Below are 27500 nucleotides of genomic sequence, written 5' to 3' on the forward strand. Positions count from 1 at the left end.
ACACACATCTACGTATCAATTTCAACTTATCCTTTTATATTTACTTCTATCTTTCTCTCTGTTTATCACTTTCGTTTCATAATCTTTGTATATCTCAGCGTGCGTGTTCATTTATCACTTACTTAACCTTTCTGTGTCTGAATATCCTTTTCTTTACCTATTTATTCATCTAATTATCTATATGCGTTAGTCTACGTATGTTATTGAGGTGTTTGGAACCTGCCTCTCGTCACTGCCAAGCCAGGTGGGTCCCAAGCTTCCCCACCGTGCTTTGCCTTGCCTTGCCTCGCCTCGCTTTGCCTTGCCGTGCCTCCTCGCATCAGCATTGCCTGGCTAGTCCCCGGGGCCTCACTACGAGAGCCACACTCATCCTCCTTCCTGCGTTGGTTACCAGGGAGAGAGGAGGGGATTTACAGAGGAGGCAGGGAGTTGGGGTATTCGTAGGAGATAAGGAGAGAGAGGAGATATGGAGAGTAGAGAGATAAAGGTATAGGTGTAAACAATATTGGTTCCTTGTCAAATCCTGAACACAACCGTGGAGAAATGAACGCTGGATAACAATACCGGCACCTGCCACGCCAGCCGGAGGGAGTAGCTCTTCATTAAGGTGCGGCTGTAGAGGAGAGGTACTGGTATATTAATGGCGGATGTAGGATGCGGAGGCAGGCGTCTGATAGTAAGCGTGTCGTGGGTTGCGGGACGTATGCCGATCTATTGATAGCCGCGGCCAGGGAGTGAGAGTAAGGCGCTGGTTCCTCATTAAGAGTGCGGATGTAGAGGGAGAAAGGTTTGCTGAGATGCAGAGGCAGGCGTGGAGTAGTAAGCGTGTCTTGCCTTGCAGTACGTGCCGCCCAAGCCTGGTCAGAATGGGTGGCGAGCGCCCAAGAAGAGTGACGTCATCTCCTCCATCCCGCCACCCAGCACCGGCCACACGCCCCTGCCCGTGCCGCAGCCCTATGCCCTGAGAGAACTTAGTCCTCCCCTGCAGGGCCGCCATCACAGCCCCACCAGGTCCATCAGCCGCCACACCAGCCCGCCGCTTCCTACAGGTCAGTGGAGATGTGACCTTGAACTGTCCTGACACAGCTCCCGTCAGCGTGCTTCCTCATCCCTCTCCCCATCACCCCAACACCCAACACCCCCACACCCACCCCGGTCCTGCTCCCCTCCTTATACAGCATTACCGTCACTTGTCTGCTGGGTTAATTGAGTATCGTCCGTGTTTATTATGATAGTGTAACGCAATGTGAAAATTTATGCTTACTTTTTTTTATATTTATCTTTTTTGTCCTCTCCACTCCCTCTCTGTCTCTCTCTCCACTCCCTCTCACCTTCACAACAGGTCGCCACGTCAGTCCTCCCCCGCACCACCCTCCCGCCCCGTCCTCCACCTCCTCCTCGCGGCGCCCCTCTGTCGCCTCCTCCGTGGGCACCACCATGTCTCTGGGTCGCGCTGCCGGTAGACATTTCTCCAACATGCTCAAGTCCTGTGAGTGTCTCTTTGATCTTTGACATCAACTCTGACCTTAAGTTTGTGAATGGCTGACTGGTGTGTGTGTGTGTGTGTGTGTGTGTGTGTGTGTGTGTGTGTGTGTGTGTGTGTGTGTGTGTGTGTGTGTGTGTGTGTGTGTGTGTGTGTGTGTGTGTGCACCGATGAGCACCTGTTTCTTCTCATGGGTGTGAATGTTGTGGCTTCGTCCTTAGGGATACCAGGGACTAGAGTGACTCAGAGGTGTCTAACGAGAATTGGATGGGGGGATGTTGAATGTTCAGAGAGAGAGAGAGAGAGAGAGAGAGAGAGAGAGAGAGAGAGAGACGGGAGGAAATATTTGGATCCAGTTTGGGTCTGGGTGGACGGCTCGGGGCGGTGAATGGCGCACCAGGTGAATGAGTAAAGGCTTCCTGCTAGCACTGGACGCAACTGGACACTAATTCAGGACGAGGAGGAATGTTCGGGCAGTAAAGCAGCTCCGTACGTGCATCCCCGGAATTGAATATCGGCGCACACTTACTTTACTGTTGCATTGCACGAGACGCGTGTTGAAGGTCAAGTCTGTTTACTGTCTCCAGCGAAGGTCAGGAAAAGTTGTTTGAGGGAGGAGAATGTCGTATCTTCATTCTTCATCTGTTTATCTATGCAAGTTATTAGTTACCTCTTTGCCTCTCGACTCTCCTGCGCCTCATTTTTCTTCTTTTCTTCCCATCTTCGTTCTTAATTCATGTTCTGTGTTTTTCTCGACTCTCCTGCATCTTATTATTTTTCTTCTTTTTCTTCGTATCTTCTCTCTCAATTCTTGTTCTGTTTATCTATGCAAGTTGATAGTTACCTCTTTGCCTCTCGACTCCTGTGCCTCACTATTCTTCTTTTCTTCCCATCTTCTTTTTTAATTCATGTTCTGTTTTTCTCGACTTTCCTGCACCTCATTTTCTTCTTCTTTTTCTTCCTATCTTCTCTCTTAATTCATGTTGTGATGATGCAAGTTATGAGTTACCTCTTTGCCTCTCGACTCTCTTGCACTTCACTTTTTTTCTTCTTTTTCTTCCTATCTTCTCTCTTAATTCATGTTTTATTTATCTATGTAAACTATTAGCCACCCCTTTGCCTCTTTACTTTCCTGCTCCTCACTTTTTTTTTTCTTCTTTTTTTTTCCTATCCATTCACTCCTCTCTTAATTCTTGTTCTATTTATCTATGCAAATCATTAACTAGCTTTTTACTTCTCTACCTTTCTACACCTCCTTTATTTCTTCTTTTTCTTCAATCACTCTTCTCTTAATTCTTGTTCTATTTATCTATGCAAATCATTAACTAGATTTTTACTTCTCTAATTTTCTACATCTCCTTTTTTTTCTTCTTCATTCACTCCTCTCTTAATTCTTGTTATATTAATCTATGCAAATTACTGGGTATCTATTTATCTCGATCTTTCTACACCTTTTTTTTTCTTTTTTCTTCCTATTCACACCTCTCTTAGTTATTGGCCAATCAATTATATCTCCTCTTACCTTCACCTCATTTTTTTCTCAGCTTCCCCTCTTGTTCACTCTTTTCATCAGGTGACGAAATTCATATCTCTCCTATTCATTTATTCATCTATACAAGTTACTGATCATCCATTTCATCTCCGTCTTCCTTCACTTTTTTCTTTTTTTTTTCTCTCTTCCTCATCTTCACTCCAGTTCATTCCTCTTTCCTTTGATAGTGTTGTAATGACGGCCGGCTCTCTGGTTTCCCAATGCCTGTGCCTCACGCTGGGTTAGGGACACCGCTGCATACTATAGTGGCAGATGTATTCTCTGTTCCTCACGTCACCTGCCTTATATACCTGAGTTTTTTTTTTTTTTTTTTTTTTTTTGTGTGTGTGTGTGTGGTGATGGTGGTAGTGGTGTTTTTTCTATCTATTTTGTTTTTCTTTTTCTTTTTGTTCTCTTCTTTCTTTCTTTCTTTCTTTATGTATTCATCTATTTCCTTTTTTCTTCTTCTTCGTCTTCTTCGTTTTCTTCTTGTTCTTGTTATTTTTCTCCTTCTCCTTCTCTTTTTCCTTTTCCTTCCCCTTCCCCTTCTCCTTCCCCTTCTCCTTCCCCTCCCCTTCTTCTTCTCCTTCTCCTTCTCCTTCTCCTTTTCCTTCTTCCCTTCCCTTCCCTTCCCTTCCCTTTCCTTCTTCCCTTCCCTTCCCCTTCTCCTTCTCCTCCTCCTCCTCCTCCTCCTCCTCCTCCTCCTCCTCCTCCTCCTCCTCCTCCTCCTCCTCCTCCTCCTCCTCCTCCTCCTCCTCCTCCTCCAGTCATAAAAATTCCAAGGATGAACATATATTAACAAGAAACCACTAGAAGAGAGCGCTGCGCCTGTACATTGTATATATCGTCCCCATGGAAATGTTATGGCAAGGAATTCAATTAGAGAAGAATACTGTATTGTTATTTAGACAGGCGCTAGTGTAGATGCATAGGAAATTGATTAAATAAGTAACTCTAAGGAAACGGGTAATTTTTTTTTTATAAGAAGGGAAACTGTCTAAGGGCAAAGTAAAAAAGGACCACTTAATTTCCAGTCCCCACGCAGGTTAATTGAATCAGCCGAAGAGGAAAAAAAAACACACACAAAAAAAAAAAAAAAAAAACGTGCATAGAAACATACAAACAGTTCATATTATTGATAGAGGTAGATTTGTAGTGACCTTCAGCTGCTAATGGTAAATATAAAGCGGGGTGACTATCGTGTTGTAGTGTGCCTCCAGAATGACGTCAGCGGCAGGGAGTGATGGGCTATGCAGGGTGAGCTACATTCTAACCGTATTGTCGATAGCCATCACTGTGGGCTATGCTGGAATGTCTTTTTGCCTCATAGATACCAGAGTTGCTTCATGTTAAGCTCTAATGGTATATGTTTCCAAGAGCTGAAATTAATGAAGGGGAGGATTTTCACTGATGTTGTGTGGTGTGTAGTGCAACGATCGACTAACCTAACCTAACCTTACCTTAACTCCTTCAGTACCATGACACGTTTCCATATTCATTCTGCTTACTATTAGGGGATTTTATACAGCTTCAGAAACTCATGTGTGGGATTAAAATCGTGAAGACTGTGGCTATTAATCTTCTGACTTCCATAGATTTTCCTAATGTCAATAAAAGGGTCTAATCGTACACAAATTTCAAGGTAAAAATGTGTCCTAGTACTGGAGAGGTTAACATGACGATACGCACATAATGCCATAGTGTGTTATTTGTGGGACTATCACTGAACACCTTGTCTGATACTGCAACCTTTTCTTTTCCTTACAAGCTGACCACATTGAGGAGGACGAAGGTTTGTACACTCATGCATTACGTAAGCGCTAAGACACGTGCTTTAACTACATCACTCACTGTTTTTCGTCTCCTTGCTCAGAGTATTGTAGTGTAATATATCATGAGGAAATTGTAGTTGTCAAAGGTGTTTTTTTTATCTTTAATGATCAATGCACATTACGTCACAGGAATATTCTCATGCGATATGCTTATAATTTCTTGGTAAAATGTGTTCCCGGTGTGAATCAGTTTGTCCTGGCGTGCATGTTTTATTGGTTATTGGAATTTACTTTAGAGGGAATTCGAAGCGTGTGTCTCATTTATGTGTGTGTGTGTGTGTGTGTGTGTGTGTGTGTGTGTGTGTGTGTGACTGACAAGCTTGTGGGTGATCTTTTTGGGACAGTGACGGGAGGCAGCATCGGTTATGGCCACTCCTCTGGGTATGGCCAGTCAAAGCACGGCCATTCCTCGGGATATGGCCAGTCGTCAGGATATGGCCAGTCATCAGGATATGGCCAGTCATCAGGATATGGCCAGTCATCGGGGTATGGTCAGTCCTCGGGGTATGGTCAGTCCTCAGGCTACGGACAGTCATCAGGCTACGGACAGTCGTCAGGCTATGGACAATCAAGCTATGGACTGTCGAGAAACCAGCCTGGGAGGAACTCTTTCTCTGCGCTGAGTTCCCCTGTGTTGCGGCAGAGATCAACGCGCACCTCCCTCCGCCGCACCTCCTCCAACGCCCCCATGGCCCGCCGCAGGGACCTCGCCTCGGACATGATGGCCAGGTTAGCCTCGCCTCCTATTCATCATGTAATGTCTCGAGTTTGGCACTGCCATCACACCTGCATGCCAATGTGCGGCGTCTTGTAGTGCTGACGTGCTGCCGCCTGTGTGCAGGCAGCAGACTCAGTGTTATCTTGTTAGGACATCCACCAGGGAGCTCTAAGGGAATCAAACAATAGTAAAGATAAGGAGAATAAATGGATATAGATAAGTGTTATACAGGCACCACCACGTGTTGGTCTGATGGGATGGCTACTTGCAGCATTCCTAACAATATTCTTATGTTGTTGTTCTCACACATTTTTCACGACAAGCCGATGCATTGATTTTACTATAACAATTTTGTGAGTTCAATTTGTTTATACATATTTTGGAAGAGTGGCTACAGGAATTGGTGCACGTAGGCAAGCACCAGACCATCTGGGGGACTTTCTCTTTCCTTGCTAATGTGCACTGTGTGTGTCTAGCGTGTGCTTCGGGTCGAGTCCCAAGAGAGGAGAGCCAGAGGGAGACGAGGCCGGGGACACAACGCCCAGCTGCTCCATATCACGCCAGGAAAGCTTTTCCAAGTAAGTCACACGCTGAATGTCTCCTTGTTTTGTCTGTGAAGGAATACTTGAATATCTTAATGAATATATCTTAATGTAGGTTTAATGAAAAAATGGTGCTATAATTAGATCATATGTTGATTGTTGTATTGTGGTTACTTTATTGAAGGTATTTTCATGACATGTCTTTCTCAATATGATGACTTTTGTGATGTTTATAAACCAAATGCGCACGCACTAACTCTAACTTTTAACTTTCAACTTGTAACTTTAATGGAGCCTGAAGAAACTAACAAAATAACATTTCCTGTCTCCATGTGTTAAGTTGTAAATATGACCCTTGATGGCCTTAATGCACTGCTCCACTCAACAGATCCTTAACAGCACTCGGGACTAACCTTTCTTATTCCTTTCCCTTTCCTTGCCTCTCTTTCTCTCTCTGTCCGGGTTTTCCTGTGTTTTTTTTTATCTGGAAAAAATACAGTAAAGTGGAGAAAGATAAAGTAAACCTGAAGAAGAAAATGACTAAAACAATAATGATAGACGGCGAAGAAAATCACGGAAGGACGTTATTGGAACTCGAAGTCACGGTGGAGGAGGCGGAGGAAGAAGAGGAGCAGGAGGCGGAGGAAGGGGAAGAGGAGAGACATGAGGTAGAGGTGGAGGGGGAGTCAAAGTGGGCCCAGGAAAAGATTGTCAGTGCCCGAGTGATGGAGGAAAACTTAAAGAACAAGTGTAAGTGGGAGAGTACTGAGGAAAGTGATGAATATTTGGAGAGGAAAATTAGTTCAAACAGTGACGACACGACAACCTCTGTGGTGACCAATGACTCCGGGGTGGATCTTGTCACTTCAAGCTACATGATGGACTCAGGCATCGGCGGGAATGTCCTTGACCCGGACAGCGACAACGAAGTCCTCAAGGAACTCCAGTACAGCGAGGACGAGGACGAGGAGCCCGAGGAGTGTCTCGATATTCCCACGGAGGAAAACTTTCTCAAGTCGTCCACTTCGGTGAGCGGCGACGACGAAGGTGCTGAAGCGAGTTACTTAGGAAGACCTCGATCAGTGCACTTCGAGGACGAGCACTGGGAGGACGGCGAGTACAGGATAAAGAACACTCAGGACGCTGAATACTCCTCCTCGTGGTATAATGCACGGCGAGCCTACCGGACGGAGAGACATGCAGACAACAACCACAATGACTCGTGGGTGGACGGAGACAGGTCTTATCGGAAACGCGAACTCCAGCCACTCCCTAGGAATGCGAGTGACTTCGAGTCGATCCATAAGACACAAGCACCGACGGCAGCAGCTGGCCGGCCCCACAACGTGAAGAGCGCCAACAGGGAGAGCGTCAGGGAACTCTTGAGACGTAAGAGAGAAGAGGTGGGTGACGCGATGGCACATGATGGGAGGAGAAGGTTGCCGTCTAACGAGAGACAAGGGAGTAATTTGGAGAGAGACTCGTCAGGGAGGAGGAGGAGAACGCTGTCTAACGAAAGATATGATGGAGAAACTAGGCATCCTGATAGAAAGAGGTTGCCGTCAAACGAAAGGACAGGAAGAGGTATGGAGGATGGATATGGTGACAGGAGGAGAGCGACTTCAAACGAAAGGACTTCGGGCGGTATGGAGGGAGGGGCCGCAGAGAAAAGAGCAGTGTCCAAAGAGAGAACATGTAGCGTGGAAGGGAGACACTTAGACAGGAGAAGAATGACATCTAGTGAGAGGACAGGTGAGAATGAAGCAAGATTCCCTGACAAAAGGAAAAACAGTCGCCCTAGAGAAGTAAGCCAGAGAGAAACACTTCGAAAGCCTGACAGGAACATGGACAATCGTAGTGAAGAAAAGTGTATTGAAGGCAGGAATGTGGATACCGTGAGGACCAGTGGCAGGAAAGTTTATGATCCCAAGAGCTATACAGGTAGTGCCCACAGTAATTGCGTGCCACACTCAAACAGCGTAGTGTACCCTGAAAAGCGGCTACACATGTCTCGCTCCAGAAGTCCCAAGAGAGAAAACGAACGTCGTGTAGGGGTGACTGCGCAGCCTTCGTGCCTTGACGAGAGCGACGCGGGGGTGGTCATATCGAGGAGGGACTATGCCATGTTCAAGTCACTCATCGGTTCGGGAAGTGATAAGAGGATAAAGGAGTATGGGAAGGCTAAGAGAATGAACAAAAGACCGAACTCTCCAAAACTCAACAATCAAAAAAGGTAATGCTCCTGTGACCTGCGTGTGTACTAGTGTTGCTCGGTATGTGTGTATGTGTGTATGTGTATGTGTTTATTTCTCTTTCTCTACTTCAGTTCAGATCTCATGTTTACTGCATCTTGAATCATTAATTTCTAGACGTGGTTCTTAACATTTTCAGCATCTTGCTATACATTTTGTTATGCTTTTTTATTGTTATGATTAATTACTTATTTTTAATCATATAAATAATTCCCCATAGCATAGCGGACTGTTTCCTGCCCACTAACCATTACAAGCGTGGAAGCATGCTGGCCTCAGCTTCAGCCTGATTCAGCTGTGCCGCTTCTGTTGTGGGTGTTTGCATGATGACTCTCAAACAAACACTCATCCCTCATCCTTAATGCTCCTCGCCTGCACCTGTGTACTTCCTGCCACACACACGGGCCTTGCTTCTCCTTCTCCTCCTTCCCATCCTTTCCCTTCATCCCCTCCTTCCCGCCTTGGTGCTGGCCGGCCCCCTTTTGACAGGGTTATCCTCTCCATGCAGACTTGGGGACACTTCTCCCTATGATCCCTTCTCGGCGGCGGAGCTTCAGATGCAGGCGCTGCTGGGAAACTCCTCTTCCCCATCCTTGGCGAAGAAGGGGTCTGGCGTGGGCGCTTCGGGGCCTGGGCTGGGGTTGGGGCATGGGTTAGGAGGGTCTATGTCGGATACGATGAGGCTGGGCGGCACTGGGAGGGACTCGCCTGACTTCGAGTTAAGTCTTTGCGGTTCAGTGAAGAGCGGGTTCGTTTCTAGAGAGAAATCACCAGAGATTGACTACCTGAGGGGACGGCCCACCATGTGCAGCAGCCTCACCAACCTGGACATGGTGTCGGGAAGGCTGGACTCCTCCCCCCGCCGGGCCGCGGACGAAAGGTGGCAGAAATCGAAGCCTAAGGCGAGAAGCAGCCTCTCTATCGGTTCAATGTCACCCACCTTGCACAGGTCGTCGTGGTCGTCTCGAGCCAGTCCTATGAGAGATATCGGGGACACTCCTGAGAGGAACCACTCCAGCAAGGACAACTATAGATGGTCCTCGCCTTCACGAGACGACAGGTGGTCGTCCCCAACGCGAGATAGTGACAGATGGTCTTCCCCGGGGCGAGACAGTGACAGGTTGTCGTCCCCGGGGCGAGACACTGTTGATTCGTCCCGTGTGCGAGACAGCGACTCACATTCCCCGACGCGATACAAAGAGTCATGGTCGTCCCTCTTGCGCGATAGTGAGAAGTGGCCTTCAGCGAGGCTGGGCAGCAACAGATGGTCGTCTCCAACACGAGCCAATAAGGATGAAGATGGCAGGGCAGCGTCTCCTGCCAGGGAGAATGAGAATCGGTCCTCTTTGACGCCAGACAAAAGTAGTTGGTCATCAGATGCACGAAGTAGTGAGCGATGGTCGTCTCCGAGTCGCGAGAAGCACGAAGGGAAGGACGCACAGCGCTCGTCCTCAGCCTTCCGAGAGAGTCTCAGTCCGCTCCCCGCGCGCCGCGACGCCTCGTCCCGTTGCTGGTCGTCCCCGTCACGGGACACACCAACCGCCGCGTCTCTCGTGCGCGGAGCTCTAAGTGAATCACCTCAGAGGGTCGGGAGTGGTACCGCTTGGCCCTCCGACTCGTCAGAAAACCCCACCTCCACCCCAGCAGATAGCAAGAACAGTAGCAGGTAGGTAAAAGTTCCAGGTGAGTCTACACACTGCCTCATCTCAAGGAAAGTAATTAGGAATATCTTTCACATAGTTTTCAAGCTTCACTCTAAGACATCCACACCTTACTGCATACACAGACCTTGAATGTATCTTGATGACACTCCAATTACATGTTTAACTTCCTGATAACAACATCACATTTTGTCGAAGTCACACTAATGTACCTGAGTTGTGATTTAATGTCATTCGCTAACTCAGATGTAAACACGACCCACAGATGGGGCGATACGGCCCACAGCACCGAGCCCAGCTTCGGAACCGAGTCCTCCAATATCAAATCGGCCAGGGCCAGTCTGAGCAGGCTGCTGAGCGGCAAGACATCACACACCAATGGTAGATATGGCAGCAGCGGCTTGGCTCTGGACTCTCAGACGTCTCACATGAATGACCTGGACGGCGGCAAGAAGAACTCTGACAAGTGAGTCTTGTAATGGTTACCATGATGAATTCAGTAGAGGGAGGAGAAAGCAAAATTACTGTAGCCTTGAGGTATTGCAGCGCTAGTACAGTACCAAGATGTAATACACTGTCACTCTTCCCACCGATATGCTGTACCTGTTGTGATATTAATCATCGTGTTGGCCAGTCTTTCTCTTTTTAAGATACACAAACGTCATCACATTCCACTGATACATTTTTTTTTTTCTTCAGTGGGCAAGACGACTCTCAGCACCGGGCGTCTAGCGGGTCGTCCTCAGACTCCTCGCTGCCGCCACTCTCCTCGCCCTCTGCCTCGCCCTCCACCACGAAGGGTGAGATAAGCAGCGCCTCTATGCGGCTGCCCAGGTTCTGTCACGAGTGTGGCCACAAGTACCCGGTGCTGCTGGCCAAATTCTGCTGCCAGTGCGGCTCCCGCAGACCGAGCGTGGAGTCCTGACGTGGCTGGACATGAGCGCCGCGCCGCTGACCCGTAGCAGTCCATGGGGCTGTGGAGTGACGCCACGGTGTTTGGTGATCTTCATCTTGTCATTTCTTTGTGTTCTGGGAATGACCTTTGATATCTAGGTTGTGTTAGAATGGTTCTCTTTAAACATACAACTCCATAAATATTTTTCTTGCAAGTATTCACTTCAAAATACTTCAAAACTAAGATAATCTTTTTAGGAAATATTATTTGATAATCCAAAATACGGTAAAGCACTAACGAGAGTTTAATGTGGAAATAAAAGACTGACATCTCAAAGTCTTCCCTCGTGTGGGAATCATCGCAGCTAACCGCTCCGTGCAGCTAACCAACCCGCAGAAGCAGTGGTCCGTGGTGGCCCTGCTGGGCCGCCCGGCGCCCACCACTCATAACATGAAGGCACGCCTCCTTCTCCTCCTCCCCACAAGATGCTCCCTGGTGAACACAGTTATTCACCACGGATTTATCTTTTTTTATAATAGGAAGATTAAAAGAATTAAACTTTGTTATAATAAAACAAATAACAAAGTATATTAAAAAAAAAAAAAATAGAACTGCCTTCATGTTTATTTCCCATTCTAAGTCAGCTGACCGAAGTCTGTGTTTGACGTAGGTGCTATTGTGTGTGTGTAGGTTAACCTGAGAAACTAAAGAAATAATGCTAAGAATACCATTAAGGGAAATATTATCTAGGAAATATTGAGCGGAATTGAATAGTCTCGCTGCGGTATGACAAGGCCTCGTGCTGCCCGCGCACTGAGCCACAGCGCCTTCCACCCTGGCGGGGCAAGAAGGGCGGCGGGGACACTGTAGAGGCGCATTACCATCTCGGGAAGTGTAGCAAGAGTCAGTACGAGTGTAGGAAATGAGAACAACACCACCACCTCGCCTGGGTCTCGTCCATCACTCACAGACCATCGCCTCACCTCGCCTCGCCGCCTTCCCGCCACATTCCCCTCGTGGTTGTGAATGAATCTCGGAACGCTGACATCATTACTGTGTTCACCATCACCATCATCATCACACCATCATCAATGTCTTAGTCACTTACATAAATAACTGACAGCATTGATTTTCTCACCATCCTCTCCTCTTTGACCTTCACTCTCATCATCAACATCATCATCATCACATAGACTGTGTGGTTGGCATTTTGTACTGTATGTATGTTGTTTTCTTTCTTTTTTAGCTTATGATGTAATACGCAGCGCAGGGTGAAGCTACAGGGCTGAAGGGTTCTTGAGCTGCTGCCCCTCTCCTTACGTCACTTGCTGCCACCACCACCACCACCACCACCACCACTACTACTACTACTACTACTACTACTACTACTACTACTACTACTACTACTACTACTACTACTACTACTACTAATATTTTTACTTCTGTTACTATTACTAAACACACACACACACACACACACACACACACACACACACACACACACACACACACACACACACACACACACACACACACACAAGATCAGTCCAAGCATTCCTTTCCTACCTCTATCCATCTTTTATTATGAAATATTAAATGAGAACTATTTGTTATTATTATTATTATTATTATTATTATTATTATTATTATTATTATTATTATTATTATTATTATTATTATTATTTATTTTATTTTTATTGTACTACTACTACTACTACTACTACTACTACTACTACTACTACTACTACTACTACTACTACTACTACTACTGGTTCTTGTTTTCCATTATCATGATTGTTATGGCTGATGTCGTCGCTGTAGTTGTGGTATTGGTAGTTCATGTGCATCATTGTTAGTTATAGTAGTAGCAGTAGCAGTGGTAGTAGTGGTAGTGGTAATAAATAGTGTATTTTTATTATCATTAATTTTCATCTTATGATTATTAATTACCTATATCATTATCATTATTTTTGTTGCTATTGTTACTTTTTGTTATCATCATCACCACCATCACCATCATCACCACCACCACCACCATCATCGCCACCATCACCACCACCATCATCGCCATCACCACCATCACTATCACCACCATCATCACCATCACCACCATCATCACCATCATCATCACCATCAACGTACTTTCCTCCGCGGGGTTCTGGACCATGAACAAGTCTGATGAAGCTCTTCCGTACTGTACTTGAAGCTTAGCAATACCAAGTGGCCTTTCTTTGCTAATTTAAATATAATAATTTATCCCAACTCTGTGTTTGGTATGTGCATCTCCTCTGCCAGCGTATGTATATTAAGACTTGTTATTTATTTCCCTTCTATTTTCGAGTGTGTATCTGCCGTTTACCTTTGCTTAATTACAGTATACAGGGACTAGTATCTCTTCCAGCAGTGTATGAATATTAAGACCATTTATTTCTCTTCTTTTTCGTGTATGTACGTGACAGTTTACGTGACAGTTACCTTTGCTTAATTACAGCATACAGGGACTAGTACCTCCTGTAGTAGTGTATGAATATTAACACCATTTATTTCTCTTGTTTTTTTCGTGTGTGTATGTGACAGTTACCTTTGCTTTATTACAGTACACAGGGACTGAATTGTACACACTGAAGGTTCTGTCACTATCTCTGTGTTCAGTTTTCCTATGGTTGATATATATTGTAACTACTTTCTTTACTTCTCTCATCTCTTTCCGTCCATTCCAAACATCTATTCTCTTGTGTTCTTAGAGGAAGGCTTAATTTTGGTGTAACTTTAAATGTCACCTCTTCTCCTCTTTCCTAATTAATGTTTTTTGTGTCCTCTTAATTGTTCATGCACTCCTTCTTCCCGCTATGGTGATTATTTTTTCTTGTTTATCTTATATTACAGTCCGTTCATGTAATTATATCCCCCTACTCTCTCTCTCTCTCTCTCTCTCTCTCTCTCTCTCTCTCTCTCTCTCTCTCTCTCTCTCTCTCAGTTACACCATAAGATGAATATTTGAGCTTTGACACACACACACACACACACACACACACACACACACACACACACACACACACACACACACACACACACACACACACACACACACACACACACACACACACACACACACACATGTAGGTTAGTGTGTGCACATCCTACACGGCAGAGTACGCAGGAGACACGTACGCTGCCAGTCCGCTATGGAAACTGAACAGAAAAAAGAACCGAACATGAATGGACACACACACACACACACACACACACACACACACACACGGACTTAACTGTTTTATTCATCTATTTGTCTTTTCTTTCCTTTCCATCGCCGTGACTTCCGGTAAGCGGACGCGCGTGAAGAAGAAGCGACCCTGGTTATGTTTTTTTTTTTTTTTGTATTTTCTTTTGTTTTTTTTTAAGGAAGATGAGAGAGAGAGAGAGAGAGAGAGAGAGAGAGAGAGAGAGAGAGAGAGAGAGAGAGAGAGAGAGAGAGCCAACCAATCTTTTTCATCACTTCATTTCACTTATTTATGTCTGGAAAATCCTACACTACTCGTTCTTTCTTTGCATTCCTTTGTGTTCCCGCGCGCATTTATGTGTGTGTGTGTATGTGTGTGTGTGTGTGTGTGTGTGTGTGTGTGTGAGAGAGAGAGAGAGAGAGAGAGAGAGAAAGAACCAACCAGCCAACGTTCTTCATCACTTCACTTCATATATTAATCTCTGAAACAGCCCCACACTACTCCTCCTTCCTTTGCATTCCTTTGTGTTCCCGCGTGTGAGTCTCGTGGCATCAATGTAAACTAATCAAGAAAACCCCTGAGTCGAGTCGGGCTGGACCTCCGCTGGCGCCACTGCTGCTGCTGCTGCAACTCACAGGAAGCAGCTAACGGTGACAATTCTTCCCCGTATTAACTTCCTCCCGTCAGTGTGCGGGAAGCCGAGGGAAACGGGGCATCACGTCTCTCCCTCGAGGCTCACTTCACGACGGCGGCGGCGCTGGTGGTGGTGTGGGTGTTTTGTTCCTTGTTTGTTGTTGTTGTGATTGTCTTTTTTTTTTTTTCTTCTTCTTCTTCTTCTTCTTCTTCTTCTTCCTCGTCTTCGTCTTCTTCTTCGTCTTCTTCTTCGTCTTTTTCTTCTTCTTTTGCTTCTTCTTCTTCTTCTTCTTCTTCTTCTTCTTCTTCTTCTTCTTCTTCTTCGTCTTCTTCGTCTTCTTCTTCTTCTTCTTCTTCTTCTTTTCTTCGTCTTCTCCGTCATCTTCTTGGTAACACTGGTAATGGACCTTATTATCATTCTTGTTGCCGTCTTTGTTATGTTTTTTTATGGTGGTGATGGCGGCGGTGGTGATGATGATACCTGTGTGTTCTAGTCATCTTGTCAGTGTCCGGAAGGTGTAAATTACATTGTAAACGGATAGACCCACCTTTTTTTAATGGTCATATAATAGGGTTAACTAGCTTACGGTTCTTCTCGTAGGCATGGTGGTGAGGTGGTGAAAGAAGGCACCGTATGCAAATCAAGACACCAAAATAACCTGGATATGTTTGTTAAGCTCCAATGCTCCAATGCGATCCTTTGTTATGGTTCTAGGGAAAACACGGGAGTAATCTTGGGAACAGTTACAAGTGGTGATGAGGGAATGCATTTTTTAGTAAAGTTTGGACATGACGAGTTCAAATATTTTTTCTTTTACTCTCAGACACATCCAATCTTTTCTACTTTTCTTAATAAACATAGATGTGGAAATAGTAACAAAATTTAAAACTCTCCATTCACAAGTCGGTGGTGCTCGTGTGAATCACCAGGAAGTAGAATGAAAACCCGAGGAGGAAAAAAAGAAATAACCCATTCGGCACCTCGTGTTGGCCGCACATATAAGCAGCGGCTGGGGACGCCCGGAAGGCTGTGTTACCGGGAAGCCGAGGCAGAGTGAGGAGTGCAAGGCAGGACCAGACGCTTTGTTCGGTAAGTAGTGTTTGAGAGTGAGCACTGAGTAGTAACGGAGTGGCTGGCAGGGTCTGGGAACGTCCGCGCAGGTGATGCAGTGATTCAGTTGTAAGCTTCGTTTTGATTATTAATCGTTAAATAAGTTATGGAATCTCAGTCTTGAAAAGTGAGTATCCATCAGTCTACAGTAACATTTGAGGAAGTATTGAAGCAGTGTTCTTTTTAGCTCGTACGATATAGGCAATTGAGTTGAAGGAATCTTGGAGTTGTTGAGTGTGGGTAGCCCCGTGACTGTGATGAGTCGATGAGTGATGACTTTGTCAGTGATGTGTGGCGCTAAGTTGACTGGTCGTTAACATGAATGACGTGGTTGAGGTGAACTGATTGCTGAAAGTGCCTGAGCGTAGCGTGGCGCCTCTACCACCATTCACAGGGGAGATGAGGCGTTGTTATGATATCTATCTAACTTTAGACTAATTAGCTAATTGATCCACTAACATCTGATGATAGAAGTAAGTAAATCCTGCAGATCTTTTCCTCAATTGGGCCTTCTACCTTCTTCCTGCGGGTGATGAAGTGCTGTATTTGTGTAGTTGTGCGTAACATTAAACTAATTACTCGCTGAACAAGTATCGCACAATAAAAGTAGAATAATCGTAAATTTTTTGTGCCTAGCTAATAATTTTCAGACAAGTTTTAAAACTAGAACAAAGGATTCATTCGTTACACTCGTGTCTGAAGTAAACTGAAACAAAGCTACGATGAGTAATGATGACTTGAAGGGACGCGAGAAATAAACTTCCAGACTGAAATTTATGGAAGTTATTTTAAATTTTAGTAATTTTGTGATCAATGGAAATTAAGTAAATATATCGATTATTTCTGTGATGGATACGATGAACTAGAGAGCTTTAAGAGAAGACTGGACAGCTTTATGCACGAAGGTGATAGATGCAAATAAGTAGAATAGATAGGACGTTTTATAAAAGGACTGATAAACATGATGATTTAGGGAGCTTTCAAAGAGCACTGGACAAGTTTATTGGTGAAGGTGACAGGTGGAAATAAGTAAAACAGACAGCACGTTTAATAAAGAGACTACCACATGTAGGTATGACGGCTTCTTGCAATTTCAGTTTCAGTTTCAGCTTATCAAAAGAAAGATACATGGAAAATAGATAAGAAGGGGAGAGGGGTGGAGAGGCGTTACAGAAAACTAAAACAGAAAGGAGGGAAGAACCACACAAATAGATAATAAAATATGAAAAAAAAGAGAACAAAACAATAATAATAGAAAAGTGACCAGACAGTTAGCTTTCCTTATTTACTTCTATTCTTATGTTTGTGTGTGCGTGATGCGACAGACAGACAGAAGATGCAACTGCTCCTCCCAGACAGTGACAAGGCGGCGTGACGGTCACTCTGCTCCAGTACGTGAGCGTGACACCTCAGGAATGTGCGCAGGAATTCACGGAGACACGCCGGGAGGAAATGTGAGAGAAAACGTTGTGTCTGCTGGAAAAGTTGTCATGGGAAGAATTCAATGATAACACACACACACACACACACACACACACACACACACACACACACACACACACACACACACACACACACACACACACACACACACACACACACACACACACACACACACACACACACACACACACACACACACACACACACACACACACACACACACACACACACACACACACACACACACACACACACACACACACACACACACACACACACACACACACACACACACACACACACACACACACACACACACACACACACACACACACACACACACACACACACACACACACACACACACACACACACACACATTATTTTTGTCTATCAGTGTGTTTGTCTGTTTTTCTGTCTATCTCTCTCTCTCTCTCTCTCTCTCTCTCTCTCTCTCTCTCTCTCTCTAATTAACTAAGGCCCTTATAAAAAGCGAAATAATATGACATTGTGTGGAAGGAACGGAAGGGAAGAGGGAAAGAAAGGCAAAAGGAAGGAGAAAGGAAGGAAGGAAGGAAGGAAGGAAAGGAAGGAGGAAGGAAGGGAAGTGCGGGTGGTCACTGGTAACCGTTCAGACTGCTCTTCTCAGATCCTGCTTCCGGTTTTGAATGTGCGTGTTGTGGTAAGGATGTGGTGTTGTGGCGCACTTTTTTTTATGGTGGTGTGGTGTGGTGTGGTGTGAAATGTGGTGCACTGGTATTGTGATGCAGTGCTTATGGTGTTGTGTATTCCAATGGGTGCAGTGGTGGCGTGATGCGGTAGTGGTATGGTGGTGGTAATAGTGGTGATGTGGTGGTTACAGTGTCGGAATGTGGCGAGTGTAGTGGCGATGTGGTGCTCTACGGTGAATCGTGACAATGTGGTGTTTTGGTCACTGTGTGGTGTTATGGTGGTGTTGTGGTGTGCGTGTGGCAGTATTAATGGCGGTGCTGGCTAGGGGTGTGGTGTTAGTGGTGTGTCCTGTGGTGTTGTGGTGTTGCGGGTGATGGACACTGAGGACACGGATGGCAGGAAATTCTGTTAAGTTGTGTTTTATTATCAACCTCATGTTATCTGTGGCGCTGCGTGTTATCTGCGTTTGTGTGGTGTTTTACGGAGTTGCGGATGTGACTGCGTTGGTGACAGTAAAAGTGGCACAATACATGAATAAATTGCAAAGAAAAAAATGTCATATTCTATTTATTAACCCCTTCAATACTGAGGCGCATTTTTATCATGATTTTTGTGTACGATTAGACCATTTTATTGGCATCAAAAAGGGTCTATGGAGGCATTTTTTACCATGATTTTGTCTACGATTAGACCACTTTATTGACATTAGAAAGGATCTATGGAGATGAGAAGATTAATGGCCACAGTCTTCACTATCTTAATCCCCCACATGAGTTTCTGAAGCCGTAAAGAATCACCATATAGTAAGCAGAGTGAATATGGAAACGTGTCGCGGTACTCAAGGGGTTAAATGGTAAAATGGGTATTAAGATTTAGATAAGATAGTTTGGACAAGGGATTCTTATTTATTCTATTTATTTATTTTTTTTCTTTTATAGATGCGCCATATCTGTACTAAAATCATGTTGACTTCAATAAATTATGTATTCTATCTAAAGTTTTATAGATTCTTTTTTTACAGATGCGCCAAATCAGCACTAAAATCATGTTGAACTCAATAAATTAAGTATTCCATCTAAAGTTTGATCAATATTGTTTTACTGAGACGTGAAATCTGTACCAAAATCATGCTAAACTCAATGAATTAACCATTCCATCTATACTTTTATGGGAAGTATACATAAAGAACAAATGAAAAAAATATTAAAATCGCCACTCACCAACAGATACAGAAACAGTCACGCACGCATCAGATAAGCAGGTAATGCAATGATGGACTTGTCAAATGATAAACTAATAATAGCAAAAATTGATCTAGTTTCGAAGGTTCAGGGCAGAATCACTGAGACTCACTGAACTCACGCAAAGAAGCACCGTCTCAAACAATGGCGGTGTGTCAGTATAACCCTCACGGACAAATTCAATGATGAGATTACAAATTACATCTTTTCTCTTCCCTCGATCCACAAAGAACAATCTGTGGTATACAATTTTCCAATCCGGCAAGTTTCTTTAGGGAATGTGCGGTCTTTTTATTATAACAAGGATCTCTGCTGCTCGTATGATCCCATTGTGACGTGAATAGAACGCAGTGCTAGCCAGTGAGTGCGTTGTTTGGGTTACAGTGTCAGAACAATAACATTTCTCCCTCTTCCTCTTCTTCCTCTTCCTCTATTTTCCCTGTGCTGTCTTCCTTTCCTTTTTTTTTTTTTTCTTTCTAATACAGTGCTAGCCAGTGAGTGCGTTGTTTGGGTTATAGTGTCAGAACAATAACATTTCTCCCTCTTCCTCTTCTTCCTCTTTCTCTTTTTTCCCTGTACTGTCTTCCTCTCCTTTTTTTCTCTCCAATACAGTGCTAGCCAATTAGTGTGTTGCTTGGGTTACAGTGTCAGAACAATAACATTTCTCCCTCTTCCTTCTCCTCCTCTTCCTCTTTTTCCCTGTACTCCTTTCCTTTATTTTCTCTCCGTAATCTCCATTGATTTCCAAGAGGTGTACAAAATGGAGGATAGATACACTGTTAACATTTATATCGAAATTTGTCTTTGTATTGAATTCCTCCTCCTCCTCCTCCTCCTCTTCTATTTCACCTGTGCGACCTTTAATTTTTTCTCTCCCTTATCTGCATTGATTTCCAAGAAGCGTAAAATAATGGAGGATAGATAAACTGATAACATCTGTATATATTTGTATTGAATGCTTCTTCCTCTTTCTCTATATTCCCTGTACTACTTTTACTTTTTTTTTCTTCGTTATCTGCATCGATTTCCAAGAGACGTGAAAAATGGGGGCCAGATACACTGATAACATTTGTATTGAAGCGTACGTGATGGTGATTTAATAATGGTAGTGTTTATCGATGGCAGAGGCGGTGGCGGTGTTTGTCTGAGTCACCGAGACGTGGCAGGCAGGTGGGCTCGTGTTGGTTGTGGTGGTGGTGGTGGTAGTCTAGGGTGCTGGGAAGGCTTGTATAAGTCTAACTGCCGCTGACAAGTTGAGTAAACATTTATGAGGTAGCGGTGAGGAGGTTGGCAACCCTGCGAACGTTGCCCTTCCCTATACACTCTCCCTCTTCTCCCCACTCATTCCATTGGTTATTTACTGGTTGATTTACTTATTTATTTATTTACCTATCTATTTGATTTTTGTTGTTGTTGTTGTTGTTGTTGTCTATTACTACAAAGTACTATTTATCTACCTATACCTATCTTTCATTCACTATCTGTCTGTCTATCTATCTATCTACTTATCTACCAACAATTATTCACCTGTAGTAGTAGTAGTGGTAGTAGAAGTAGCAGTAGTAGTAGTAGGCTAATAGTAGTAGTAACATCATCGTGCACCAAGTCCCACAGGAGTTATCAATGCAGCGTAGACTGGGATCCTCATTGAAGTAAGGAAAGATCAGGCAGGACGTCACATTGTCTTACTGTGGGAATAGAACATTGAGGGGAAGTTCCTTGACGCATTGCACCACCACCACCACCACAACCACAATCACCACTTTACGATGAGCGTGGAATCCGGTGACTATTCCCTCACCACGGTCACGAGGGTGTGCGACGAGGCTGCGACCCGCCACCACAGGCCGCCATTAGTGGGCAAAAAAAAGTGCTAAATTCTTGGACTAGAAGGTGAAGTGAAAGTCAAGGAACGCGGATGCTTGTGTGGAGGTAAATACATACGGGCTTGCCTCGTTGCGTGTCGGGAATGTGAGACGCGCGATATAGAGCGATTCCAGACCACATGTAGGTAAGCTAGACTGGTATGGGTGTGTGGGTGGGTGCTGTAAATGGACTGCCACGGTCTGGGTGAGAAGTGAGGAGTAATGAATCTCTCTCTCTCTCTCTCTCTCTCTCTCTCTCTCTCTCTCTCTCTCTGAAACTTCGGCTTGTTGAATCTTGTTTTAAGTCATTTTCTATGTATAATATATTATATTAATGTAAGGAAAATGGCCAAATAGATTAATCAATTAAATCTAATCTCTCTCTCTCTCTCTCTCTCTCTCTCTCTCTCTCTCTCTCTCTCTCGTCGTGAGGAGGTAATGGAAGAGAAGAGTAATGATTTAATGCGCCTCAACAGCAAGGTCATAATATTGCGTCGTAGATTGACAAATGAATGGAAAAAAGAAAATAAGGAAGGAAGGAAGAAAGAGAAAAAGGAAGTCCGAATGGTCAGTGATAACAAGGCTTTCTCTCTCTCTCTCTCTCTCTCTCTCTCTCTCTCTCTCTCTCTCTCTCTCAGCCGGAATGACGCACGAGGCAAGGTTTTCGTAATAACGGCGTAAGTGACCTTCACCGCTCTAGGTCATCTCCGCAGGTCACCTTCCCGGGGTCACCACACTCACCACAAAGCCCCGTGACCAACCAAACAACTTCACCACTCCTCCTCCTCCTCTTCTTCCTCTTCCTCATCCTCCTTCTTCATGGCCTGGGTCTTCCTGGATACACTTCCTATTCTTCACTGCGTCCGTCTTTTGTTTTACATCCTTCCACTTCGTTCCAGTTACTGCTCTTCCTCATTTACTTCTTTACTTTTTTCCTACCGGGTTGCCCTTCCACCCCACTCTCTCTCTCTCTCTCTCTCTCTCTCTCTCGTCCTCAGTGGTCACGCGGATTAAGGCTCCGCATTCTGCCACGATGGTGGTAGATTGCGGGCATCGATTCGAACCCCACTAATGACATCTAGCAGCTATATGGCCTTTCTTGCCTAGCAGCAGGACAAATTATTTCATTGGAGGGGGGCTCCCTTGTGATGACTTAATTTGAGGATTATTTAATCCTTTTTTAATCTCTCTCTCTCTCTCTCTCTCTCTCTCTCTTCAATAGTACCATACATCAGGGATACAATTGAAAGAAGGAAAATAGTAACAAATGGCTTTATTTGTGTTCAGTGCAAAACCAATACATGGTCACCATTCAACACACTGACTGCAGGGTTACAAAATGTGCAGAGTTATTGCTACATATCAATAATGGTTTCCTAACAAGAACAAGTCATGTTGGATGTACGTGTGTAAAACCACACAATATGAAACATTCAGTGATTTTCGTCACAGAATTGAGATACAGAAACGTAATGAAATTTAAGACATTTCAAAGATAATAGAGAGTTTATGATTGTTAATGATGGGCGTGGTGTACGTACGTAGTGGTTAGGATGGATTGCTTAATGGTAAAGTCTTTGGTCAGAGTTTCCTTTTTCCGTCAGGAATTCCTGCGCCTCCATCCCTGCTGAGAGAGAGAGAGAGAGAGAGAGAGAGAGAGAGAGAGAGAGAGAGTTTTCCTTGTATCCTCCGTCACTACGCAGTCGCTGTCACCACCGTATTGTTCCATGGCGTGGCCATATACAGAGGTGGTGGTTGTCGTAGTGGTGATGGGCTGCGTGTTGACGGGGCTGTGGTGACGGTGGTGGTGTGTTTGGGTGGTTGCCTGGTGTTGGTGGCTACACAGCTCTGTAGAGACACTGCAGACCGCCTCGCAGCGGGGGTGTGGCCAGGATTCCTCGCCATGCGTCGGTGAGAAGAGTCAGTCCGGGGCAAGAAAAATGGTCCTGCCCCCGGTGAGTGGACGAATCTCAGTCATCGGGGGCAGGACAAAGTAAGTCCGCCCGTGTCCTGTTCCGCCACCATGGCTGCCCGCGACACCCAGCTGTGTGGAGAGGAAGGCACTGATAACCAATATCGTTTACTTGTTCACCAGCACGCACACCTTATCCGGTTGGCCGCCACTTAGAATAGGACAGACACTGGCGTGCTAATGTTGTACGTTCCTTATCGAGAAGTACTAGGCATTGAGAGGAGATAACTGAATATACTTAAACTAAAGGCAATTACTTGTTTTAAGTGACTACCAAAGATAGCGAGAATTACATCTAAACTTGCACTACAACATCAGCCTCAAGCTGTCATGGAACCAATAGCGCGTAGAGTTCATCACTCTTGGATTCTCACAGAGGACAGATTCAGTTCAGCTGTTCAAACACTCAACACTTCACATTCCACACTCAAGAAAACTCTTCCTTACCAGAGGAGAAGACGCCCCATGTCTCTTTCTCTTCTGCTGCCTGAGTGCCACTGACTCTGAGCGAGGCTGAGGTTATCTTTATACAGCGTGGTGCGTCACTGCTGGTCATTGCCAGACACCGAAACACAACACTGGGGCAAGTGATAGGATGAATGACGTCATTTTCTTGCTAATCTTTGTTCTCACTTTGTGTCCATTAATACTGAAACAGTGAGTGTGCAGTATGACGTGTTGTGCTTCGAAATAAAGCAGTGGTAGACCTATTTTCAAAAGGTGGTGCAATGACTAGCCAGCCTGTCGATAGGTGGGCGTGCTCTCTGCGTTGCACCACCAAACAACTTTCTGGATAGGACGAGACGCGACAAGTTTTCGTTCCTGTAAATTGTGAGTCATTCCTTAAAGAAACTAATACACGTATTGTTATAGTTTACAGTTCAGTTACATTGGTGACAGAAGAAGGAAAATGTGATAATTTTGTCATTATTATTATTATTATTATTATTATTATTATTATTATTATTATTATTATTATTATTATTATTATTATTATTATTATTATTATTATTATTATTATTACTAAAATTATTATTATTATTATTATTATTATAATTATTGTTATTATTATTATAAATTATAATTACTATCATTATCATTACTATTCTCATTATTATTATTATTATTATTATTATTATTATTATTATTATTATTATTATTATTATTATTATTATTATTATTATTATTATTATTGTTATTATTATTATTACTATTATTATTATTATTATTATTATTATTATTATTATTATTATTAGTAGTAGTAGTAGTAGTAGTAGTAGTAGTAGTATAGTAGTAGTAGTAGTAACAGTAGTAGTAGTAGTAGTAGTAGTAGTAGTAGTAGTAGTAGTAGTAGTAGTAGTAGTAGTAGTAGTAGTAATTTTTGTTGTTGTTGTAGCAGCAGTAGTAGCAGCAAAGATGGCCGCAAGAACAGTAGTAGAGAGAGCAATAGTAGTAGCAGCAAATCATCATTATGATCATCAGCAGCAGCAACAGCAGTAGTGGCAGAAGCAGTAGTAGTAGTATAGCCAGTAGAAGTAGTAGTAGTAATGGTAGATTACCATAACACACACACACACACACACACACACACACACACACACACACACACACACACACACACACACACACACACACACACACACATTTACTTCAAATTTCGAGGTATTCTAATAATTTCCAGATTGATCTGATGGGAGGGCAGTGTTACCGAGAAATTTAGTGCCTTTCCAGTATACTTACCCACAAATTTAGCACCGTATGTAATGTGAGCCGAGTACCATTCATAGCCGAGACAGTCCAGCTTTCTACGAGGCATTTCTAACGTAAACATTGTGAAATATCAGCTGGCGCTTCTTTTTGCCTGTCCCGCCTTTTTGTGACCGCCCCACCCACTTCAAACGGAGCGAGATGTACTTACATGCGTGTCATAAAGGTCAGATAATTTGGTCTCTAGTGCGTAGTGTTAGGAAAATATTGTTTTAACCCCTTCAGTACCATGACGCGTTTCCTTATTCATTCTGCTTACTATCTGGTGATGTTATACAGCTTCAGAAACTTATGTGGAGGATGAAAATAGTGAATAATAATAATAATAATAATAATAATAAAACTTTATTGCTCTTACAGAGAATTTGTCTTGTGCTTTCGAAAGTATAAAAAAAGGAAATATAAGAGTTTAAAAAGTATTGATACTATCAGTTATATAGTGTTAATACACTATATAACTGATAGATACATACGAAGACTGGGCATTAATCTTCAGACCTCCATAGACCTTTCCTAATGTAAATTAAATGATCTGATCGTACACAAATATCAAGGTAAAAACATGTCCCCGTACTGAAGGGATTAATGTTACCTTTGTTTACGAGATGATTGCATGATGGGTGAATAAATGTGTGTGTGTGTGTGTGTGTGTGTGTGTGTGTGTGTGTGTGTGTGTGTGTGTGTGTGTGTGTGTGTGTGTGTGTGTGTGTGTATGAAGCTAGAGGCATCTCTCTACTCTAAGACTACTTACTCCCTCCCTTTTCTTCCCTGCCCACTCTCCCTCCCATGCCTGGATCACCCCCACCACCTCTCGTGTCCTAGTGATGCTAAAACGCGGCAGTGCAGACAGACTACAGGGAGAGCCGAGTGACGTGTAAACTAAGGAGATTTAGTTGAATGGCCTGGAATAGATGGGAAGGTGATAGAAATGAGTGTAAATTAGGAAATATCTTTATGTGGAATTGTAGGAGGTGATGATGATGATAGTGATGATGATGATGATGATGATGATGATGATGATGATGATGATACAAACGGACACAAAGGAAAGCAAAGGAAGGAAAAAACAGCTAGTTATTTAAGAGACCATGTGGCAGAAGATGTATCGTACAATATCAAGTCAGTCTTTGGTGTCATATGCGTACAATGAAGACGACAGTAACAGTAGATTTAGGTTAAACTTTGCTAATATTTACAGGCACTGATAGCGATATATGTCACCATGCTTGACACCCTCCCCCACACCCCAATCATCCTTTCGTGACGTTCATGTGACGGTTAACTATGACCTAAAAGTAATCACCCATTCAGTACACACACACACACACACACACACACACACACACACACACACACATAATGATGACAGCAATAACAACACTACCTCCATAACTCCTTTTCTTAGCATCATAATTCCCTTTCTCCATCTGAGGTTTTGAGACCAAGAAGAGATATAAAGGAGAGAGAAAACATTTGAAGACCAGGCAGATTAGGATGACCAGAGGAATGGAGGCGGTCAATGGGATAACTTAGTCCTTGACCCTTGTGGTGTGAGTGTCAGGGGGGTCAAGGGAAAGTCAAGGGAGAGTCAGGGTAATCCTCGTACAGATAATGGCGTTGTGCCAGTGAGTACAAGCGGGCAGTGTCCCTGTTGACTGGCTTACTGCTTGTGGCTGCTAAGATGAGGGCAAAGTCACTATTGTGTTAGTCGGGTGAAATCACCAGACACTGCTTGCAACCGAACGACCACTCCCTCAGGCTATGGTCCGGGTATGACTGAGCAAGACCGACACTACATCGTGTGGACTTGTCTTATCTTTATGCAAAAAGGCTCAAGAGTTCGTCCTTGTGTGTACGTTGGTGTGGAGCAGCATGATCTTATTCAGGCTTATTCATCTCATTGAGGCCTATTGAAATAATTGCCATTTCCATCACTTCAGAACGAGAAATAAAAATGTAAATACCATACATCAGGGATACAATAATTGAAAGAAGGAAAATAGTAACAAATAGTTTTATTTGTGTTCAGTGCAAAACCAATACATGGTCACCATTCAACACACTGACTGCAGGGTTACAAAATGTGCAGAGTTATTGCTACATATCAATAATGGTTTCCTAACAAGAACAAGTCATGTTGGATGTACGTGTGTAAAACCACACAATATGAAACATTCAGTGATTTTCGTCACAGAATTGAGATACAGAAACGTAATGAAATTTAAGACATTTCAAAGATAATAGAGAGTTTATGATTGTTAATGATGGGCGTGGTGTACGTACGTAGTGGTTAGGATGGATTGCTTAATGGTAAAGTCTTTGGTCAGAGTTTCCTTTTTCCGTCAGGAATTCCTGCGCCTCCATCCCTGCTGAGAGAGAGAGAGAGAGAGAGAGAGAGAGAGAGAGAGAGAGAGAGAGAGTTTTCCTTGTATCCTCCGTCACCACGCAGTCGCTGTCACCACCGTATTGTTCCATGGCGTGGCCATATACAGAGGTGGTGGTTGTCGTAGTGGTGATGGGCTGCGTGTTGACGGGGCTGTGGTGACGGTGGTGGTGTGTTTGGGTGGTTGCCTGGTGTTGGTGGCTACACAGCTCTGTGGAGACACTGCGGACCGCCTCGCAGCGGGGGTGTGGCCAGGATTCCTCGCCATGCGTCGGTGA

At 44.0% G+C, this 27500-nt stretch overlaps 2 protein-coding genes and 2 long non-coding RNA genes across 10 annotated transcripts in view; 2 read left to right on the forward strand and 2 right to left on the reverse strand.

Annotated features, from left to right (window-relative positions):
* Window positions 1–12284, forward strand: part of LOC123499410 (hornerin-like) — a 55127-nt gene extending 42843 nt beyond the window's left edge. For 4 of the 6 annotated variants that reach the window (XM_045247374.1, XM_045247372.1, XM_045247373.1 and 1 more), the window contains 7 exons: window positions 842–1049; window positions 1343–1489; window positions 5191–5575; window positions 6041–6142; window positions 6606–8339; window positions 10285–10485; window positions 10719–12284. In XM_045247374.1, coding sequence (XP_045103309.1) covers window positions 842–1049; window positions 1343–1489; window positions 5191–5575; window positions 6041–6142; window positions 6606–8339; window positions 10285–10485; window positions 10719–10944 — 3003 coding nt within the window. In that variant the 3' untranslated portion in view covers window positions 10945–12284. Of the gene's footprint in view, window positions 1–841; window positions 1050–1342; window positions 1490–5190; window positions 5576–6040; window positions 6143–6605; window positions 8340–8866; window positions 10025–10284; window positions 10486–10718 lie in introns of all 6 variants that reach the window. The other 2 variants (XM_045247376.1, XM_045247377.1) reach the window with 1 other exon arrangement.
* A 3420-nt stretch (window positions 12285–15704) lies between these two features.
* LOC123499417 overlaps window positions 15705–27500 on the forward strand; it is a 26988-nt gene continuing 15192 nt past the window's right edge. The window contains exon 1 of one of the 2 annotated variants that reach the window (XM_045247413.1): window positions 15705–15858. The gene's annotated coding sequence lies outside the window, so the exon portion shown is untranslated. The remainder of the gene's footprint in view (window positions 15859–27500) is intronic. The other variant, XM_045247414.1, reaches the window with a different exon arrangement.
* Window positions 22359–23990, reverse strand: LOC123499422. Its single transcript, XR_006672979.1, has 2 exons — window positions 23520–23990; window positions 22359–23144 (listed from the first exon to the last, which is right to left on the reverse strand). It is a non-coding gene; the product is annotated as an uncharacterized LOC123499422 (long non-coding RNA).
* LOC123499421 overlaps window positions 26840–27500 on the reverse strand; it is a 1715-nt gene continuing 1054 nt past the window's right edge. The window contains exon 2 of the long non-coding RNA XR_006672978.1: window positions 26840–27500. This exon is cut by the window's right edge and continues 129 nt beyond it. This is a non-coding gene — a long non-coding RNA (uncharacterized LOC123499421).

Source organism: Portunus trituberculatus, chromosome 49, assembly GCF_017591435.1.
Source record: "Portunus trituberculatus isolate SZX2019 chromosome 49, ASM1759143v1, whole genome shotgun sequence".
NCBI lineage: Eukaryota > Metazoa > Arthropoda > Malacostraca > Decapoda > Portunidae > Portunus > Portunus trituberculatus.